This window comes from Podarcis gaigeae (assembly GCF_964106915.1).
Source record: "Podarcis gaigeae genome assembly, chromosome: 7".
Lineage (NCBI taxonomy): Eukaryota > Metazoa > Chordata > Lepidosauria > Squamata > Lacertidae > Podarcis > Podarcis gaigeae.
The window spans coordinates 42,293,113-42,313,529 of record NC_139683.1 but is presented as its reverse complement, the minus strand read 5'-3'; the positions used below and the strand labels follow the sequence as shown (position 1 = coordinate 42,313,529).

General features: G+C 39.4%; 1 protein-coding gene across 1 annotated transcript; it reads left to right on the top strand.

Annotated features, from left to right (window-relative positions):
• The first annotated feature begins 2,815 nt into the window (after nt 1–2,815).
• On the top strand, nt 2,816–16,507 carry RNF138 (ring finger protein 138). The gene is given in 9 exon segments (XM_083748025.1): nt 2,816–2,881; nt 2,884–2,989; nt 4,173–4,299; nt 5,581–5,746; nt 6,492–6,607; nt 7,350–7,421; nt 8,779–8,884; nt 10,058–10,165; nt 12,394–16,507. Coding segments are annotated over 9 exon segments (921 nt in total). The 5' UTR covers nt 2,816–2,830; the 3' UTR covers nt 12,463–16,507.
• Nucleotides 16,508–20,417: the final 3,910 nt, after the last annotated feature.

Here is a 20,417-nt window from a genome sequence, read left to right as displayed (position 1 = left end):
TAACCTGAGTGTCCTGTCACCTGGCTGGTTCCTCCTTTCCCCCCTCCCCATGAGTCACTTCCAGGAGACAAAGGGGAGTTTGCAGTTTCCTGCCCCCAGAGGGAAGATCTGATCATTGTCCTTTGTTTCAGTCCATGCTGAATCCACTCCCATATGCAAGTTATTTGTGATCTTGATTGTCTTCTGTCTGGGATCATCAGGGTTGGCATAACAACTGGGCAGGGCTCCTGTGGATGTGCTGGGATGGTGAAGGGATTATGGCTGACCAGAACCAAGCCACCCCCTTTTGATAGTCCTTGTCATATGGAATAAAATAAAAATGGAACAGTGCAAATCCGATGTATGGTTGATTTTTCTATGAATTTATAATAGAAGTGTGGCGTATGTAGTGTGTGAGTGTGAGTGTGTGTGAAGTTTGTACAAACTGGATGATGGGGGGGGGTGTTTCCTGCTACACTAGTTACTGTGTCAAAAGATTATTGTGAAAAAGCAGTAGTTTGGTGATGCAGGGGTGGGCTACATAAGTAACTTAACAGTTATCATCCCTCACAATAAATGAGAATTATTTGGAAGCCTTGTTAACCAATGGTATTCACTATGCAACTTACAATTTATAGGGTCAAATCATTCTGATTCATGGGCTGGATTGAGTAAAACTACTGCAAATTTAATACTGAATGTATTACTGAAGTAAAAGTCATACTATATGCACAGTAGTGCAATGTATGAGCTTTGGGAGAAAGTGTTGCTGACCCAGCAACACCAGTGACCATTATACTGGGTCCCAGGGCAAGCAGAACCCAGCTGCTCAATCATGTGGGTCACTCGCCAATTCTGTAGCTCAAGATCAAGGCATTAAGCTGAGGGCCTATGGAAGTATAGAAATATATTCTATTTAAATCAGTGGGAATTTGTTCAAGACAAGTATGTCCAGGTCGAGTATAAAATGTGTTTCTATTTCTTCCTGCATTGAATTAAAAAAAGTTTCAGCAGCGGAAGGTAACTTGAAAGACATAGATATACAAATAAATATTTATTGTAGAGATAATGGGTCATTTCAGAATAAGCAGTACGTGTAAATTATGTGAAGATTTGAAAATCATATTAAAATATATAAAAATGCCGGGATCCTTTATTGTCACTAAATGAGTGATTTAGAATGTTTTACTTCAAATAATTTTTGTTCATAACAATTTGCTGCCTGTGTTTGAACACAGCACTTATTGCAAAAGATAAAAACTTTTAAAAATTCAGTAGCACCATATTATCAAAATCAACTATGAGAATCCAGTATGTACTCTTAAACTAGTCATGATATACTTTTTATATGTCTGTTTTAAAATGAGGGGCATATATCTAACTGTGGGACATCCACTATGTGTGTGTGTATAAGAGTGAAGCCTTAATCCTGCTTTTTTCGAATTTAACAAGGCTTTAACATTCTTCCATTTTGTCACACACACTGCCCTATTTACAGTCTTCTGCTCCTGGCTGGCGCTTCAAGATCCTTTCACACCCGATCTAAGACTGGCTGTACGTGAGTGATGGGAGCAATGTGTAATCCTGGCCCCAGGACTTATTGTCTTGGGCATGCCTTTCTTTCCTGTGCACTGACGGGATAACACCCTAAGACTTGTTTCAGCTGACATGCTTTGATCAGCAATCTCTCCATTCCCTGATGGGTCCATCTCCCCCACAATGCCGGCTAACACTGTTAGCAAGCTGACATGTATCATGCAAGCAGCCATTAGAGGGCAGTCGCAATTCAGGAAGCAGAAGGGCGGTGAGAGCTGCTGCAGCTGCTGGGGAACCGTGCGGCTAACTTCTCAGAAGACCGTGTCTCTTCCGCTCTCCTAAGCAAGAACCCTATTTTGACACCCATGCAGAGACTGGCCGCCGAAGCACAAATTTCTGAGGTAACAATGGGAGAAAGCAACATGTTAGAAAAGGAGAGGAGCATAGTCCACCTAAATGGGGCCTCCCAAGGTTTTTTTTCCGCCCTTCCGGACAAGGCCTCATCATGGCACCTATGTTATAAGGCGGGCCTACTATGGTCTCAGGGCTGATAATAACCCGATATCGGGTGTCCTTTGAAACTCTGTATCTCCTTTGTCCACGTGTCTGTTAAAACGGCTCAATGCGATTTACACCGAAGGGGGGGAAAGCATACAAACACAATTATGCTTGAGACACAATGGCCCAGCTCCTTGCCTACCCTACACAGAAAGCAAATTCAATCGCTATCCACAAGCCACACCTAAGAGAAGTGTTTGCAGAAAGAAGGGTAAAAGATGTGCAGGCATTTAATGAATTAAACGTTTCCGTCTGCGTTCAGAACACAGTCCGGAATCCTGTTTTCCCCTGATATTTTTCCTCTCCCCAAACCGAGAGGACTAGAGACTTCACAGTGCAGTTCATTCTCTGTGTGTTTTTAAACTAGGCAGCAAATCTGTGTTCAGTGGGGTTTATTATGGTCAGTTAAGCGAGCAGGGTACGTATATGCCATTCCACAAGGGAGCTTCGGAACTGAAGGGGGTTGTGCTGTGCATATATCCATCCGTCTTTTGGGAGCCCAGTTCTTGCGCCTTCACGCGACAGGAGGGCAGTGGTGAAATATTAGGTCTTGGCGAGCCCCTCGCAAACGTGCCACTTTAAGCCTTTCGCGAGGAGGCCCGCCAGCGCTTAAAAGAAACTGGCGGTCGAAAAAGCGGCTTCCGCGTCGCCTCCAGGCAGCCAGGCAGGCGGAGGGAAGAGGAGGAGGAGGCAGCGGCGGCGACGACTCTTGTTCAATAACAATTCACGCCGGAGGGGAGGGGGGGGGACTATTGCCATGGCAACCCCGGCCTGCCTGTTGGGAAGAGGCCGCCGCGGCGGCGGCCTAAGACCTACATGGAGAGCGGCGGCGGTTTGACCGGCTTGGCCTCCGGGAGCCCTGAAGATCCCGGCCCGGCCCCGAAGCTTGCGACCGACCTTCCCGTTCTCCCGAAAGGTAGTGGCGGGGGCTCTAGGCCGCACCTCGAGGCGAAGGGCGGGCGTGGTTTTATTTTTGCGAGGTGGGGGCCGGGATTCCGATTGTCGGGGACATAAACGCCGAGAAGCCGGCGCGGGGCTGAGGCTTGAAGAGTCGCCTCGCTCTGCTGCTCTTCCTCCTCGGGGCCCTTAAGGCCTCGCCTCCCTCTCGCGCCGTCAGTATCGCGACGGTGGGATTTCCTTTAATTGTACGTAATATAAATATGAAAACACGTTATTATTTGCATGCCGACTTCGTTAAAGTTTCCGAAGTGGTAACAAAAAACCGGCACCGGTACGCTGCTTTCAGTGCATTCAGAAAACCACAAAATAATGGCCTACAATTTATATTTTGCGTGAGGCTCGCCGTGAATAAATACCCTTTTACTCCAAAGTAAGCCCTCCCGCGTTATATGGGGCAAGTAAGACTTGTGTTGGGTCGCAGCCTAAAATGCCAAAGGGCAGGTGAATTAGGCCGCCAATAGATATGTATTTTTTTATTTATTCGTGGCAAGAGGGGCCATCTTGTAGGAGGGTGTAGCAGAGTTATGGGGCCATGTGAAAAAAGGCTTTTGATGGAAAATAACCTGAACAGAATGGAGGATACAGAAGGAAACGCTCCTATAATCCAACCTCAGACAAACCTTGACCATCTGCCATTATGGCTGGAACGGGTGGGAGTTTGAGGCCAACAAAACCAGGAGGGCCACAAGTTCTCCATCCCATTTTTAGGGCATTTTACTGCACCAATAGCAGTAGGGGCAAAACACTAGGTACTGGTAGGTAGCTCCCATGCGGTACTGCAAAAATTAAATGTACCTTTTCCACCACCAGAAGTCCATTTCAGGCCTTCATTTCAGGCCTTTGAATCATCCTCATCTATAGTGTAGGCAGCTATAGTTTTGCACATAGTGAAACCAAGCTGAGACGTGTGTCTCCCCAAAGTTTTAGTCACACTTGCAAAGTCATATATGTCAAGGGGTCACAGCACTCATTCTTCTGTGCTCTTAAGGGGCAAGCTTTCATGGCCTTCTCAAATACTGTACTCAAGGAAGTGAATAATTAAGTGAAGACAAAAGACAGGATAAACACTGTCTTATGCTCTTGTTCCCAGTACTTAGGGTGATAATTGTTCTCTATATGTTGTTCCATTGCTCTTTCAGAAGTACAACAGTTTGCTGCCATGAATGAGGAACCTGCCACTATTTGTTTCAATGAAGATGATTATTACTGTCCTGTTTGCCAAGATGTGTTTAAAACACCTGTGAGGATTTCTGCTTGTCAGCATGTGTATGTATCTATGTCTCTGGCCCATTTTTATTTGCCCCTCCATTGTTAATTATATATTTTCTCCCTTCCCTCATACTCTTCCTATCTAACTGATCTCAGTAAACATTTGTATTTTTAAGGAGGATGTTCTCTTGTTAACCCCACTTTTGAGGAGGATGCAACTACTTTTACGTATGCTAAACAAGTGGCAATTCATAAATTTTTGTAAGTGCTTCTACTCTTGTATATGCTGCATAAGATACTTTTTCTTGAAAAATCACCACAGAAGCCCTCCATGAAGTTTGTGCTTGCTTGTTAAAATTCATCTACTGTACTGCGTCCTTTTGAGTTCTGTTTGTTCCCATGCACAGCACAAATTCGAACATTTGCTAAGCTTTACTAAGCATCTTCAGTGTTGTAACCCAGATAATCTTAAAGCTACTCAGAATGGAAATAATTCCAGTTTTTGGATGTAGATAAGAATAGCCTTACTGCACAATATCTCATAAAAGCAAATTCCATAAGTTCATTACATGCTATGTGATAAAGTTTTTTTTAAAGAATGTATTGAATCTTCTGTCATTCAGTTTCATTGGATGACCTTGAGTTCTAATATTATGAGAGATGGAGAAAACTTCCTTTCACTTTTTCAACATAAGCATAATTTTATAAACCTACAGTGATTCCTACCCATCCTCCCTCATTTGCCTTCTTCACTATTAAAAGCCCCAAATGTGATGACTTTTCTCATCAGAAAAGTGCTCTAATCACTCTGGTAGTTATCTGTATCTTACTATTTCAGATCTGGCTCAAATGCAGATCTATATAAAAGTGGTTTTTTTTTTGAAAAGCGGTTTAATTTTGAATGTATTTTGTAATTATCCTTGGTGTACAGCTTGCCCTTTTCACAGCTGGTGTGCACTGGGTTCATTTTTCATTTTGTACTCTGTCATAACCCCTCAATATCTTTCTTGGTGAGTAACTGGCAGTTTTGATTCCCTGAAGTTAGGTTTTTTTTTGTCTCAGTGTACATCACTTTGAATCTCCTTTGTCACCCCCACCTCCCATTCACACCGTTTTGATATGTTTGGGAAGTCTGCTTGGATTTTTACCATCCTCAATATATACCGTAATCTGCAAATTTCACTGCTTCACTGCTCTCACCAACTTTAAATCATGAGTATATGAGTTATCACAGACTGGTGAAAGTGGCATGTTGTAGTAATAATAATGGGATTAGAATGACTATTAATTGGTAAAGCAGAACATTATTTTTGTACTCAACTTTATATTTGGGTTCAGGTTTTGCAGGAAATGTTTCTTAATGGCTATGAAAGAAGGTGGAACACATTGCCCACTATGCAGAGGCATTGTCACCCGAAAAGAAAAAGCACGTCCTAACAGAGCCTTAGATGTTGAAAACAACATGAAGAAATTAGTGGGGAGCTGTAGATGCTGTGACAAACAGGTATAGTAGATGTAAAATAGTGTTAAAAGTGAAACTCTGTATGCTTATCTAGAAGTAAGCCCTTTTGAAAACATGCATAGGATTACATTGAAATAATATTTATTGCAGACAGGTGGGTAGTGCACCATCATCTGCTACCACATTTTACATTATGAAGATTCTGAGAAAAAGCAGACTGACTTTGAATAACAAACAAGTGTTGCAACTAGGCACTGATAGAATGTATTCCTTCACTTTTTTTGTTGTGATTTGGGAGCACTCTAGTAAATTAAAACTGTTAATAATACTGAAGAAGACGTGGAGGTACAAGAATGGCTTGAGCAGTGACTGTAAGACTATCTTAACCAGTATACACTTTGAATTACCTGATTGAACCAAAGCAATCCCCAAATATACAAAGAAGCAGCTAACCATATGTGCATTAACTTTTTATCTATCTTAAGGTCTTGGGAAGCTCAAACCATAGAATACTTTAGAGTTTTATGATCTGTCACCTGATCTGGTTGTTTAACTCCTGTGTTGAGCTCAGTAAAACAAAAATATTTATAAGGCATGTAAGAAAATATGTGTTAATGCTTAGTTGAATGAGCTTTCAATATTGCAAATCAAGGGAATTTAGAAGAAAGTTTTGTAAACTAGTTGACATGATTTTCCTCAACTAGTCACAAGAGTATTTTTTTTAGGTAACTATAGGATTGCCCATAAATGAGATTCAACTCTAAATGAGACACAACTTTATTTACAGATAAGATTCTCGCGTATGAGACAGCACTATAAATCGTGTAAAAAGTATCAAGATGAGTATGGTGTTTCTTCTGTAATTCCAAGCTTAGACATATCTCAGGATTCAACAGGAAACAGGTAAATACCTATTTGCAAGCAGCTTTATACATTTTAATGCTTGCTTTTTTAAAAAAATGTCCCAAACTATTGTATATTGCGTTCTTTAGATTTGGCATGGGGGAAGTTGTTAAACAATGTAGCTTAGAATTTATTCACGGGGTGGTTGAAGTGTGACAGTAAAGTACATTTTATTATGTTATATCCAAATGAGAACTTCCAACACGATGTTATAATTATCTTTTAGGCTTTGGAACTTAGTTCTGATTATGAAATGCCAAAAATCACTATTTAAATCAACAAAAAATACTTTGTGTATTGCAAACCTTTGTTTTGTTTGCAGTATGGGCACCAGGCTTCAGCGGCCCTTGGCATAATGTTGATAGTGCCCCTCCTTAAACAAAGGCAGGGCTCATTCCTGCTTTAGGTGGCAGCTACATCCTTCTCTGCTGCTTTGGTGGTCCCATTGCCACTCACTGTCCTCCACTCAGATGCACTTCCATGGGCATGCAGCAGCACTTTTGAATGGGAGCTAAGCTCAGCTTCATCCATGGTGGCCACCCAACACCTTATGCAATGTTTCTGAAGTAACTTTTTTTAAAAAAAGGTTTATTTAGATAAGAACATCTATAGTCCAATTCTAAACACGCATTTTTTGAAAGTAAGTCCCACTAGTATCAATGGGATTAATTTATTCATCTGCTTTGAATTGCAACCTCTCCTGTATTTAATCTGAAAATAAATTTTCATGCTTTGTATGAAGTTTTAGAAGTGACTCTTCTACTTCGGAAGTTGGAGAAAATTCTAATCTACATGTTCCTGAAGAAGCTACAAGGTAGGACTACCTTTGAAATCAATAACTGTGTGATTTTAGGTATTGGTGGGAAGGAGTGCCAACAAATGAAGGGAATCTTCAGTAGAAGACAAATTTCAAAACAAATATCATAGTCCAGTATCTCTGATGTATGCTCATGCAGGGACTTTAATGTGTGGATCCCAAGCTTTGAATAAGAGATGCTTCCTTACTGATTTCAGTGTCAGGTATTAGATTACCAGGTGACAAAGTAAATAAAAAAGCTATTTCTCATTAGAACATGCATGCATTGACTGCCTCGTGGCGTTTGGACTGGGGCCCATTTGGCTTTCTTTATCTACCTTCAGGTCTTTTCACGTATGTGTCAGGCATGGAGAATTATACTCCTGTATGAGTAACCTGAATATTTTGTATAAAAGTGGTTTTCAGCCATTGGAGACCACTAACGTGAAGGTAGCACAAAGCACATCACGCTACAGTTAAACTTCAAAAGAAGGCAGAATTTTGGATTCTATCAAAATTTGAATTTTGGGTTTAAGGTATTAAAACAGATTTGTGTCTAGGTAAAGTATAAATAGGTATATGATACCTTATCATATATTTAGGTCAGGTAAAATCAGGAAAATGGAATTTGATTTGTTTCTTAGAAAAAGATATTCCAAAGAAAACAACTTTTTATATTTGAAGCAGTGCAAAGTAATCCTGTGATTTACTGCAAAAGCTGCTGGTAATAGATGAAAGAGATCCTGTTGAAAGACTAGGTAATCTTAAGAAAACACACCAAAAAAGCCTTAAACTGAAAAATACATAGCATGACCTCTCTTCCATTGGCTTAGTAGATATTCTGTTATTCTTTTGTTTTAAATCGCACTGTAAACTGCCCCGGAATATTAGGAACAGACTATATATAGGGGTACCTTGGGTTAAGTACTTAATTCGTTCCGGAGGTCCGTTCTTAAGCTGAAACTGTTCTTAACCTGAAGCACCACTTTAGTTAATGGGGCCTCCAGCTGCTGCCGCGCCGCTGGAGCACGATTTCCGTTCTCATCCTGAAGCAAAGTTCTAAACCTGAGGTACTATTTCTGGGTTAGCGGAGTCTGTAACCTGAAGCGTCTGTAACCTGAAGTGTATTTAACCCGAGGTACCACTGTAAATACCTTAAATAAATCAGCAAGCTGCATTCAAATATGTTAAATTTTGACTTAGTGCTACATGAATTCACTACAGCAAGCCTGTGTTTTGGTCTCATTTTATGCATTTCCTCCTTTTGCTGAACTTAATGGGGAAATGATTGTGGGTGACAGAGTTCCTTGAACATGTAACATGCTGTTGCAGGGATTTTCATCCATGTGCGCCTCTTTCTTATATTTGTTTTCAGTGGACAGCCTACATTCAAATGCCCTCTGTGTCAAGAAAGTAACTTTACAAGGCAGAACTTATTGGATCACTGTAATGATAGGCACCTTTATCAACTAGTTCCAGTAGTGAGTATGTGTATATAAAAAAGAAAGTTTGTGAAGATTTTATCCTAGTATGTGTGAATTAAGCACTCTTTTTAAAAAAAATTATCTTAATTCTATGACAATAGCAATATTTTCAGAAAGAATGAGTCACTCTCTTCTCCCTTCAGTGATTTATCTAGCAGTTACAGCATTTTCCTCAGTTTTATACTGAATGACATTTTCCCATTTCCGATCTTTTTTTTGAAGTACTTAGATCTGTAATTACAAGACATGTCCATTTTCAGTTTGGGATTATCATTGTTTTATTTAGTATTCAATAAGTTTTCTTAAGGGACGCGGGTAGCACTGTGGGTTAAACCACAGAGCCTAGGACTTGCTGATCAGAAGGTCGATGGTTCGAATCCCCTTAACGGGGTAAGCTCCCGTTGCTCGGTCCCTGCTCCTGCCAACCTAGCAGTTCAAAAGCATGTCGAAGTGCAAGTAGAAGGTAACCGGCATTTCCATGTGCTGCTCTGGTTTGCCAGAAGCGGCTTAGTCATGCTGGCCACATGACCCGGAAGCTGTACGCTGGCTCCCTCAGCCAATAAAGCAAGATGAGCGCTGCAACCCCAGAGTCGGTCATGACTGGACCTAATGGTCAGGGGTCCCTTTACGTTTTCTTAAAGGACTGCCCTTCATTCTATTTTTTCTCAATGTGTCGCACAATACATTGCTATTAGACACATTTAAGTCCATTTGAGTTCAGTGGAAGTACTAAGCACTTAAGGAGTGCCCAGCCTGGGCAGGATGGTGTCCTGTTTTACAAGAAGTGCCCAGTATTGTTTAAATGGGATATATTAGAGACATGTACTCTTTTAAAAGCTTTTTGTCTTAAGTCCAATTTTCCAAGATTCGTTTTGTAAAAAGATTGCTTAAGATTAAGGGCAGAAATAGACAAGTAGTGCCTTCTTTAGAAACATAAATGTTCAGTGTCATTTCCTTTAAAGAATTTGAAGTATGTGTAGTTAACTTTTTAAGTTTAATCTCTTCTATTCACATTCCTTCCAGGAGTATCCTTTTGTTTTAAGAATGTGTCCATTTTAAAGCATTTCTATGTAGTATGATTTTCATAGAAACTAATGTTGATCTACTATCTAGTTATGCAATTTATGTGAGCAATTGTCTGCCTCTTGATTCTCTCTCTCTCTTTTAAAGATCTGTCCTATTTGTGTCTCTTTTCCATGGGGAGATCCTAACCGGGTTACTAGAGATTTTGTTGGCCATTTAAATCTAAGGCATCAGTTTGAGTATGGAGATTTTATGGTAAGAGCTTTTCTTTTGTTCTTGCTCCCTATTTAAAATGTTGACATTTTTAAAATCTCTATGCTGGAAGACTAAATTAGAGCCTTATTCATCTTGGATTAATTTGGGTAAAAGCACCTTCTAGATTAGATTGCCAGATTTAAATTACCTAGAAGACTTGCTTTACCCAGGTTCTACAGCTGCCCTGGTAAATTGTGAAATCTCTTTCCTAGGTAAATTTGGAGAAAAGGCTAGAAAAGCACTTAGGGGATTTTGTGCATTTAAAACACTTCTCTGCTTTGGGCATAAAGGTTCCAAAGTCAGTTTATACCTCAATAAACCATGCATACACTAGTCTCTACCCTCAAGCTTACAATTTAAAAGATAGGACACACAAGGAAAAAGATGGGAAAGGACAGGAAAAGCAGACTTGGTCACTCTTCTCAAAAGTTACAGTTCATATAACAACCAGCTAAATTGGAAGTTGTTCAGGCAGCTTCATGGAATGACTGCTGTTGAAAGAGAACCAGCCAGTCTCAACAAACCTGATGAGAATAGATAGCCCAGCTTCTTTCCTCTCCTCTGGACTGTAGCCTGACAGCATGGCTGTGGTGATAGTGAAAGGCAGATGGTGTCTCAGCAGGTCTAGTTTCTTCCCCTGTCAAATGTCAACTGTTTACTTCTGCTGCCTGGCTTGGGAACAGTCTGTGGTGCTGGGATGCCAACAGGATTTCCTGGACCTGTTACACTTTACTTAGATTGGGTCCTCTGCAATCCCCCCAGCAGTCTGTTGGAAGAATTTAGGCTTAAGTACATATATTACCTTAACCTATATCTTACAGGGCCATTACAAAAATGAAAGGGAGGATAATATACACAACCTTGAGCTCCTCACTGGAAGAGCAAGATATAAATATATATCACAGATAATGTAAACAAAAATAAACATGCTCAAATCCAGAAAAGCCGTTCCCATCTTGCTTTAACTGCAATGTTCCATAATCTAGGGTTGCCATAGGTCCAGAATTTCCTGGACATATCCAGAATACTGCAGCTGCAAGCAGTGTATGAGTAGAAATGGGTGAAATGTCCTGGAAAATCATTTCCCTCAGAAATACATCATAAACGAAAAATTTATTTGTGATATTGCAAAAAAAATAATAAAGGGAGTTCAAAACTAAAAAAAAAGCGCTTCTCTGTCCAAATTTTCACTTTTTGAAATATGGCAACTCTGCCATAATCCTGATATTTACAGCAAAATACTAAAATGAAACAAAAAGCTTGCAAATCCTGATAAATAACAACAAGCAAAAATATTCTTAAATATGTGCAGTTTCACAGCTTTGGTGTCTGAACTACCAACTCTCAGCCTATCTTACCTCACAGGGCTGTTGTGAAGGTAAAAGCAGGGAGGGGAAGACAATGTACACAGGCTTTTGCTCCTGGCAGGAAAAGAAAGTTGCAAATACCCAAGCAGCAACAAATACTCTTAAGCATGTGTACTTTCACAACTCTCAACAAAACACACACAACATTTTGCCAACCTTAATAAACTAAAAACTATCCTTGTGTTAAAAGTATGGTCTAGGAATTTTAACTTTCTGGTGTAAGGTGTTTCATGACTTCATGGTTCTATTTGCTAATTCATTTTGTATCTTATATTTTGGTTTTATGTTATTATGTATTAGATAACGGCCCAGTGATGTCAAGCAGACTAGGAAAGGGGGGTGGGGAGGGAAATCCATTTTTTTCTCAGTAAGTAGGAGGATTCATTTATTTCACCGGAGTTATTTCTGAGTAAAGCATATCAAAACCAATTCTGTTTTATACCCCCTAAATTTCCGCTGAATTAATACCAAATAACATAACTAATAATTGCTCCTTAACATTATCTCAAGTAAAAATACTGTTCCACAACAACATTGCTTGCTTTTCCTTTAAATGTCCTGATTAGATGTGAATCATTGCCATAACATCACTCATAATCAACATTTTGCAACCATTCATTTCTGGAAATGTTTTGGGGAAGGTTCCAGTTTTTAGTAATTTATTTTGCTGTTACTAGCATGTTAATTGCTGGAATGACTTTTTCTAAAAGATCACTTATATCATTTAACAGACTATTCATATACATTTTCCCATTGTGTGCTCTTTGTTGTAGTAATTAATGCAAAGTACATTCTGAACTGTAGAGTGTAATAACTTGGTCTGGGGGGAAATTCTAAACCATTTTTGTTGTTTGTATTTAGAATCCTCAGCTGGATGAGGAAACTCTGTTCCAAAATGCTGTTGAGGAATCTTGTCAAGAGAACCTTTGAAATCTCTAATTTGTTCACACCATTGCTTTCTGCGAGGGGAGAAGCTGCATCAGTGGTCTCAGTGTTAATAAAAGGGAACGCTTGTATCCAGTTTAACTGTATCGCAGTATTACTTTCCCTTGAATTTATTTTAAAATGCTTTTTATTTAAACTAACAAAAAAGCATGTTATATTATAATACTTTAATAATATGGGGTGTTTTTTCCTCCACATAATATTAGAAATATTTCAGATATCTGGCAAAAACGTTACTGTCTTTGAGATAAAGCTATTAAGAGCCATTTTGCATCATTTGTTTTGTTATTTTTAAAGAAGTGTTACACCATAGAGAAAAAAATTGCACTGGGACAGAGTATTGACATACAGATAATAAGGACAGGGTGGTGTTTTTTATTCTTTTTTGGATGAGTTAAATAACTTTTCTTCTATGCTTACTAAATGTATGTTAAAAGCTAAAAAAACCAATTTCTAGCCCAATACTATTCTAGCCCCAGCTAGTGTTTACATAAAAGAACATGCACACAGGGGTTTTCTCAATGCTGTCAAGAATTTCTTAAATAGCCACAATCTGGAGGCTTCCTATTTATGGCATACTGAGTACTACTTGGCCATTTTCTAGACACCAGCCACTTACTTATAAAGTAGCCTATCTTAAATTGATAGGTTTAATTTATTTTATTCAGAGATTGGTTACTTAACTGCTTTTTGGATTGTACCATTATTCACTTGAGAAAGTTTATAAAAACTTTTTCCAGTTCTTTAACAAAATTTGGGATAAAAAAGTCAGAATAATGAGCTGCTAGTATGTTGAAAATACTAACTTACTAAGGAAGTTTTATGGTAAGAAATAAAGAGGTCTTTTATTGGAAGTGCTGTTTTAGGGGGAAATTGGTCTTGGGCCAATATCAACTTAATCTGATTTTAGATATGAGCTTTCTGTTAAATTATCTCCTGAAAACTTGCTTCAAAGCCTAGTCCTGGAAACCATGGGAATACCTGTGCATCTTCAAAAGCCATTGTACATTTGAAAACTCTAAACATGGGGTTACCACTTCATGAGTCTCAGTGCCCAAACTATCCTTGTCCAGGACAGGGTGCAGTTGACATTCCATCCAAAGCTGATGGTAGGCTCTCTGTCATGGAGGCCACACGGGCCTCATTGGACAAAGATTGTTCCATAAATACTCCTAAACTCTCTGCATGTTCCTTTAGAGTGGAATCCAATCCAGAACAGGCAAGTCCCAAATTCTCAGGCATGGGAATTGGTCATCCAGAGCGTCCTTGTCTTAGCAAAATTCAGCTTCATTTTTTGGTCCACATCCTACCCACCCTGAGTGCTTCATCTTGTGCATGCCCTCTTGACTGAGAACTAAACAAAGAGCTGGGTGTCACCAGCACATTGATGACACTGCCCCAAGTCTCCTGATGACTGCTTCTGTTGGCTTCATATAGATGTTTAATAACATTGGGGATAAAATAGTGTTGTGCAGTAGCCCACAACTAAATCACAAGGGCACTCATACATAGTCCCTCAGTACTGTTATCTGAGATTGGCCCTACAAATAGGAGTGGAACCACCATAGAGAAGTTCCTTCAACATCCAACTCACAGAAGGTACTATGGTCAGTGGTATTCAAAGCTGCAGAGAGATAAGCAAGAGCAACAGAGTTGTACTCCCCATCTCTCCTCTGGGGAATATCATTCATAAGAGCAACCAAGGCTGATTTTGTCTTAAAAAAAACCTGAACCCGTATTGAAGTGGGGGCAGTTAATAGTTTTCTTGCAAGAGTGTCTACAGCTGCATTGCCACAGTCCTGAAGCACCTTGCCCATAAAGGGTATTAGACACTGGGTAGTAGTTGTGCTATTGGTATAATTAGGAATGAGCAGATTCCCTCAGTACCGTGTCATTGTTGCCTCTTGTCTCTGTAGCCTAATGCAATATTAGGTTGCTTTAACAAAAGCTTAGTATGCAAGTCATGTGTGGTAATAGTTCTACTCTACTCTATTTTGTGCTGGTCAGGCTGCCTCTGTAGAACTGAGGTCAGTTCTGAGTGTCTAGCACAGTGCGATCAGGTTAGTCCCCCCCCCTTTAAAATTAATTTTCATTTTTCACATCACACGTAAAACAACATATTCACAACACACAAACCATATTGCTTAAAAATATCAACTCAGATTCTTACAGTACACTCCAAAAAAATATTTCCACATATTACCATGCAATCTCGGTGTGTATGTGTGGGTATAAATATAATCTTGATGCATATACTCCAAAAATGGTTGTCGCACACAGAAAAGAAAGGGGTTAGAATTCCCTTTGGTTGCATGAATCTGGCATATCAGCTTTTCATTCAGGGCTATTGTCCATGCTCGGAGCACCTATTTTCGCAGAGAGGAAGAACATTAAGAGTTATTTATGAGCAACTGGTGGAGTAGACATGGTCTTTATTCCAAGTAAAGCAAGTTGAGGGGAAGGTTGTAGGTCCATTTTGTATATTAAAATCAATTCTTTAAATACCAAAACCCAAAATTGACAAACATGCTCCAAACTTAGGATCTTCCAATTCTATAGCTGCTGTTTTCCTCCTGGATCTTGAATCAAAGACACCAAGTCTATAAGGAATGCCTTATAGTATATAGGCAAGTGGCACACTCCCAGACCAGATTTTAAATTTTATCTTTGCCAAATTTTAAATTGTTAGGCATTATAGTTATTGGAAGGACCTGAAATAGGCAGAGAAACTTGAGAAGGATCAACATATTCATAGCCACAATGTGTCTCAAGCAAGAAAGGTTTAGACTTTCCCAGGATTTCAGTTCCTGTCTAACTTGAGATAACAAGGACTCAAAATTTGCTTTCCTTAAAGAGTGCAAGAATTTTCATATAAATATTCCCAGATATTTCAGCTTTTGAGGACAGATTGTAAAACCCTCAATTCTTTGTATGAAAGTTTGAGACTGGTAAGACCACAATAAACATAATTTCAGATTTGGTTTCAGAATTATTCAGTTCTTTAATAACTTCAGGTATTGCCAATTCCAGTTTTGATAACATGAGAGCTATGCCATCTGCAAAAAGGTTAGTATGCATTTTACTTTAAATTTTTTCACTTTCTATATTCACATTGTTTCTAATGACTGTTGCCAATGGTTCAATAGACAAGGCAAATAAAAGCAGAGACAAAGGACAATCTTGTTTTACTCTTTATAGAGGTTTCTGAGTTGAGACCATTACACAGACTGTAGCAAAGGAACGTTTGTATACTTCAAAAGTCGAGTTAATAAACCACTCTCATGTCGTCTATTATCAGTGATTTAAAAAACGACCAACTCAGCCTGTCAAAGACCTTGTAAAAATCCCATGAGATTATTGCAAGTGGCTTACCTTTCTTTTTACTATAATAAATGACATTCAATGGGTGTCTTACTGGATCCACTACGCCAGTGATACAGAAGCCTACCTGGTCTGGGGAGATAAAATTTGTAATGAACACATTTAATCTGTTTGCTAAAATGGCTGTATACATCTTAGCTTCTTGGTATAACAGGGCTAATTGGATGCCACAATTCCTCTAGGTCAAGGTTTCTTCTAGCTTTTGGTAGTACTGTTATTTTAGATTGATGCCAGTAATACAGTGGAAGTTCCGCCAAAAGAACTTCATTAAACAACTTGGCTAGATGGGGAGACAGTTCATTTCTAAAATGTTTATAGAACGTTTCTGTAAAACTGCCAGCCTCCGGTGCTTTGTATCCTCATAGTTTTTTAATAGCCATTTGCACTTCCTATAATAGATTTATTTGAAGACTGCATATGATCCATTTCTAACTGTGTTAATGAAGTTTATCTAAATAGTCATTGATAGCAAACACAGACGTTGATGGTGAGCTGTGTAATTCTGAATAAAATTTATTAAATAATCCACATTTGTCTTTTTTTTGTACTGAAAAATGCCAAAATCTTTTATGTGTAGCACTCTTCTATAGGCAACCTTTTGTTTGTTTGTTTATTTGTTTTTGTTTTTATTAAAGATTTTATTGGTTTAGTACATGCCTTGTCTCTTTTTTCAGGTTATACAGTATTTCTTGCAAATCAGTTACATTTGTTGTGATACATTAGTGTTGATACTGTATATAAGGTTGGGGAAGAAAGTGGGAGAGGGTGGGGTGGTGAGGCTTATATTCTTTTATATAGTGTACAGTGGTACCTTGGGTTAAGTACTAATTCGTTCCGGAGGTCAGTTCTTAACCTGAAACTGTTCTTAACCTGAAGCACCACTTTAGCTAATGTTCTTAACCTGAAACTGTTCTTAACCTGAAGCACCACTTTAGCTGCTGCCGCGCCACCGGAGCACAATTTCTGTTCTTATCCTGAAGCAAGGTTCTTAACCTGGAGCACTATTTCTGGGTTAGTGGAGTGTGTGACCTGCAGCATATGTAACCTGAAGCGTATTATTATTTGGTGGAGGATGTTATGTTACCATCTTTTTTAGTGACAGTGTATTATTGTTTTGAGTGATTTCCCCCCTGCATCTATTTGCTAATAGTCTGGAGTTCTTTCCTCCATATTCATAAAAACATTGTTTAGAGCATAAGATATTAATCATTGTTTTACTGATTTCTAGAGAGTCAATTTTTGTTCTTTTTTGTTCTATGAGTTTAAGGAGCTGGTTGGTTTTTTTTGCTCCTGCTTGTTTGTAGTGTGATGAGAGGGTCGTAATGTCTTGTTCTAATTTACCAATTTTTGAGAAGGTTTGTTTTTTAAGAGATGCCCTCTCCTTTATGCAGGCTCCTCTGGTGACCACTTTCATTGTCCTTAAAAGTAGTTTTTAAGAGACTCTCTCTAGCTAGTTGGGTTATGGTTAGGATGGGGCTGAAGGACCATGCTGGGGTAGTTTGTGCTTCCTCCCTTGAGGGTAGCTTCTACTATGTTACCAATGTTTGTTGTTTCTGTGTGAGCAGAATGCTGTCCAGTTGGACATGGTGCCGGGACGTCCAAACTGGAATGTGTCTGGTGTCTCCCAGGTTCTTTTCTCCCCAGATGTCACAAAGGCCTTTGTTTTTAGCATTTTCAGTAGTTGGTCAGTGTCTCTAATTGTTTGGGGTTTCCCTCTGAGGAGGGTTGCCCAGGGGGTTGTAGGATGGGTGTCTTTTCGGGATGCCTCCCCTGTTGAGGTTGAAGTTACCTCCTAGGATTGTTTACCCTTTGGAGAAGGAATTTGTTTAGTGTTTTCTGGATGAACTGTAGTTGTTTTGTGTTTAGGGCATATATGGAGCCAATTGTCAGTTTAGTTTTGCCATTAGCAAAAATGAATCTACCTTTTTGTGTTTTAGCACTGTTGTGGCTTTAAAATTTAGGCCTTTGCCTGGGCCTTTCCTGAGCCAGGTGCCACCCATTGTTGACTGAAGCTGGGTTAGCTCAGGCTTTTGCTTCCTTTGGGTGGGTTGTGGAAGGCAATGTGTGGTTTCACTCACCAGAACAGACACTTGTGGAACAGAAGTAGAGGTCAAAAACTTTTCTCCACAAAGGTCATACTTTTTCTCCCTGGCTTTTTGGCTGCATATTTTTTCTGGAAATGATCACTACTTAAAACATCTTTGGTTACTTTATAAAGGCAATGCTGCCAGGGGATTGAGAGGTTTGGTAATTTGACACATGGTACTCCACCAAGTTTTACTCAGAGTAGGTCCATTGAAATTAATGGCCCTAACTTAGTCATTAATTTCAGTGGGTCTATTCTGAGTCAAACTTGTTGAGTACCATCCTTGGTTTTCTTCTGAATATCACATGTAAAAGTTTGATTCTCAGCAGTTGAATGGTACAGTATTGACTTTTCTAACTTCCCTAAAAATAATATGATTCAGTCACTAGGGGGCACCAACCACTTTTCAAACACATTGCTCTAAAATACAATTAAAAAAAAAATTCTGAAAATGTTTTTGTCCTCTACATTCATTCCATAAGTGTTTGTTCTGGTTTTGTGGTGTTTTTTAATTTGCACGTTTTTCAGTCAAATGTGTGTCTTGTACAGCTTGTGAATATATCTGCATGGCAGTACTGCAAATGAAATGTGCTTTCCAAGAGTGTTCACAGTATATAGAAAAGAAGGAACGTTTGAAGCCCCATATACAATACCATTGATCCATCTAGCTCAATATTGTGTACACTGACTGGGAGCAACTGCAGGATTTTCAAACAGGGAACACTCCCAGTCCTAGTGGTAGACGTTGAGGCAGCAAACATTGCTAGTTTTTTCTATGCAGGGTAAGACTGCAGTAAACTGGATTTTTACGCATCTCTGATAAACAGAATTTCCCTTTTAGTGTTTTAGGTTTTCTAAACCTTTGGCATGATCATAGAAGCTGCACAAATGTTCCGCAAGAAACAGCCACCATAACCAGAAACAAAATCATTGTACGTGACAGAACCGGGAAGATTCAAGGCATGCCCATAGGCAAGCTCTCCAACCCAATGTTCTAGAAATACAATCCATAATCACTCTATGTTGGCACATTGCAACTTACAGGCAACTTAGCAAGACGCCCGTCTTGTTCATTTATCTTGGTAAGGCACACTGCTATATCTGTCAACACAACAATATCAATGGTGTAAAGCTATGTACTGTGTTTAGACTTAATTTTCTTTCTCTCTTGCACATATGCGGGTACACCACTGTGGATACATAACTAGATTGCCCCCGTAGCTATTCCCACTCCGCCAGCCTTTCCAGTTTTTCAACATTGACTTGGAACTTTTTATGGGAATGAAATGGCCAGTAACCTGAGTCGTTAGGGAATCCTCCCATCAAAACTGTTGTAACAAAAGTCTACCAGATGATGAGGGCAAGAATCAGCCTGTTATAGTGAGTACAAGCCCTTTCCCTCGCCAGTCTAATGCTAAGCACTGAGATACTCCTAGAAACTGCTCCAGAGGCGAATTTAGGGCAGCATGGCTGGTTCTGCCACACTGGGTGCCAAGCCTATGGGACGCTGCAGGGGGTTGCAACTATGACATCGTGAATTGAGCAGAATGGAAGGTGAGAGGCGGTGTGTGTGTGTTGGGCTGAATTTTGTCCTCGCACAGCATTGCTGAAATGTGGAAGGCCAAAGTCTGCCCCTGTCAGCTCTGCCACAGCACAGCTTTGTGAAGGGTTGGGAAGGTGTGCTTCATTGAGTCCAGCCCCCCCCCCCCCACGTTCCAAGAAGCAGTGCAAAATTGCCTGCGGGAAAAGAAAGTAATGCTAAAACTTCACTTTAACCTTTTGTGCATACTACAAAGCAGCTTATATCCAAGAAAGCAGGCAGTCTGCAATATATGGCAATGACTAATATAAAAAAAATGCACTGATGCAGTTTGCAGTTTTTGTATTTAATTCCATTTCATTTGACTGGTTTTATGAGCAGAAGTCTAGCTATGTGCATTAGACTGATTGCATGGATTACATGTGCCTATAATTCCATTTTCAGTTTTATGATCCCATTTACTAGTTCTGTGAATCTGGTGGCTTTCTCTTGTTAATGTAGGAGAAATTGATTGGAGAAGGTTATTGATTGCCCTTGTAAGTTTTTCTACTGAATTATGTGGCTTCTACTGTTTAAAAAAACAATACAGGAAAAGTACAAGTTGAGAGCTGAGTGTTTTTCTTTCAAAATAACCATGCTGAACTCACTTCATAACTGCTGGGAGAGAGAAGTAAAGAATGAACAATTAGCTTTTGAGTAAGGGAGAAGTACAACATACCGTAGGTAGTAAATTATTACAGTATAAGCAATAATTTCATTCATGTTATCTGCTTGGCAACTGGAATTTATTCTGTTCTTTGTGGGCTCTTTGATCTATGGATATATAATTTTTAACATTTACTTTTCTCTCTAACATAGCAGCCTGCTACTTCATCACACACATTAAGGTTGCAATCCTATATATACACTTACCTGAGAGTAGGGATGGGGGAG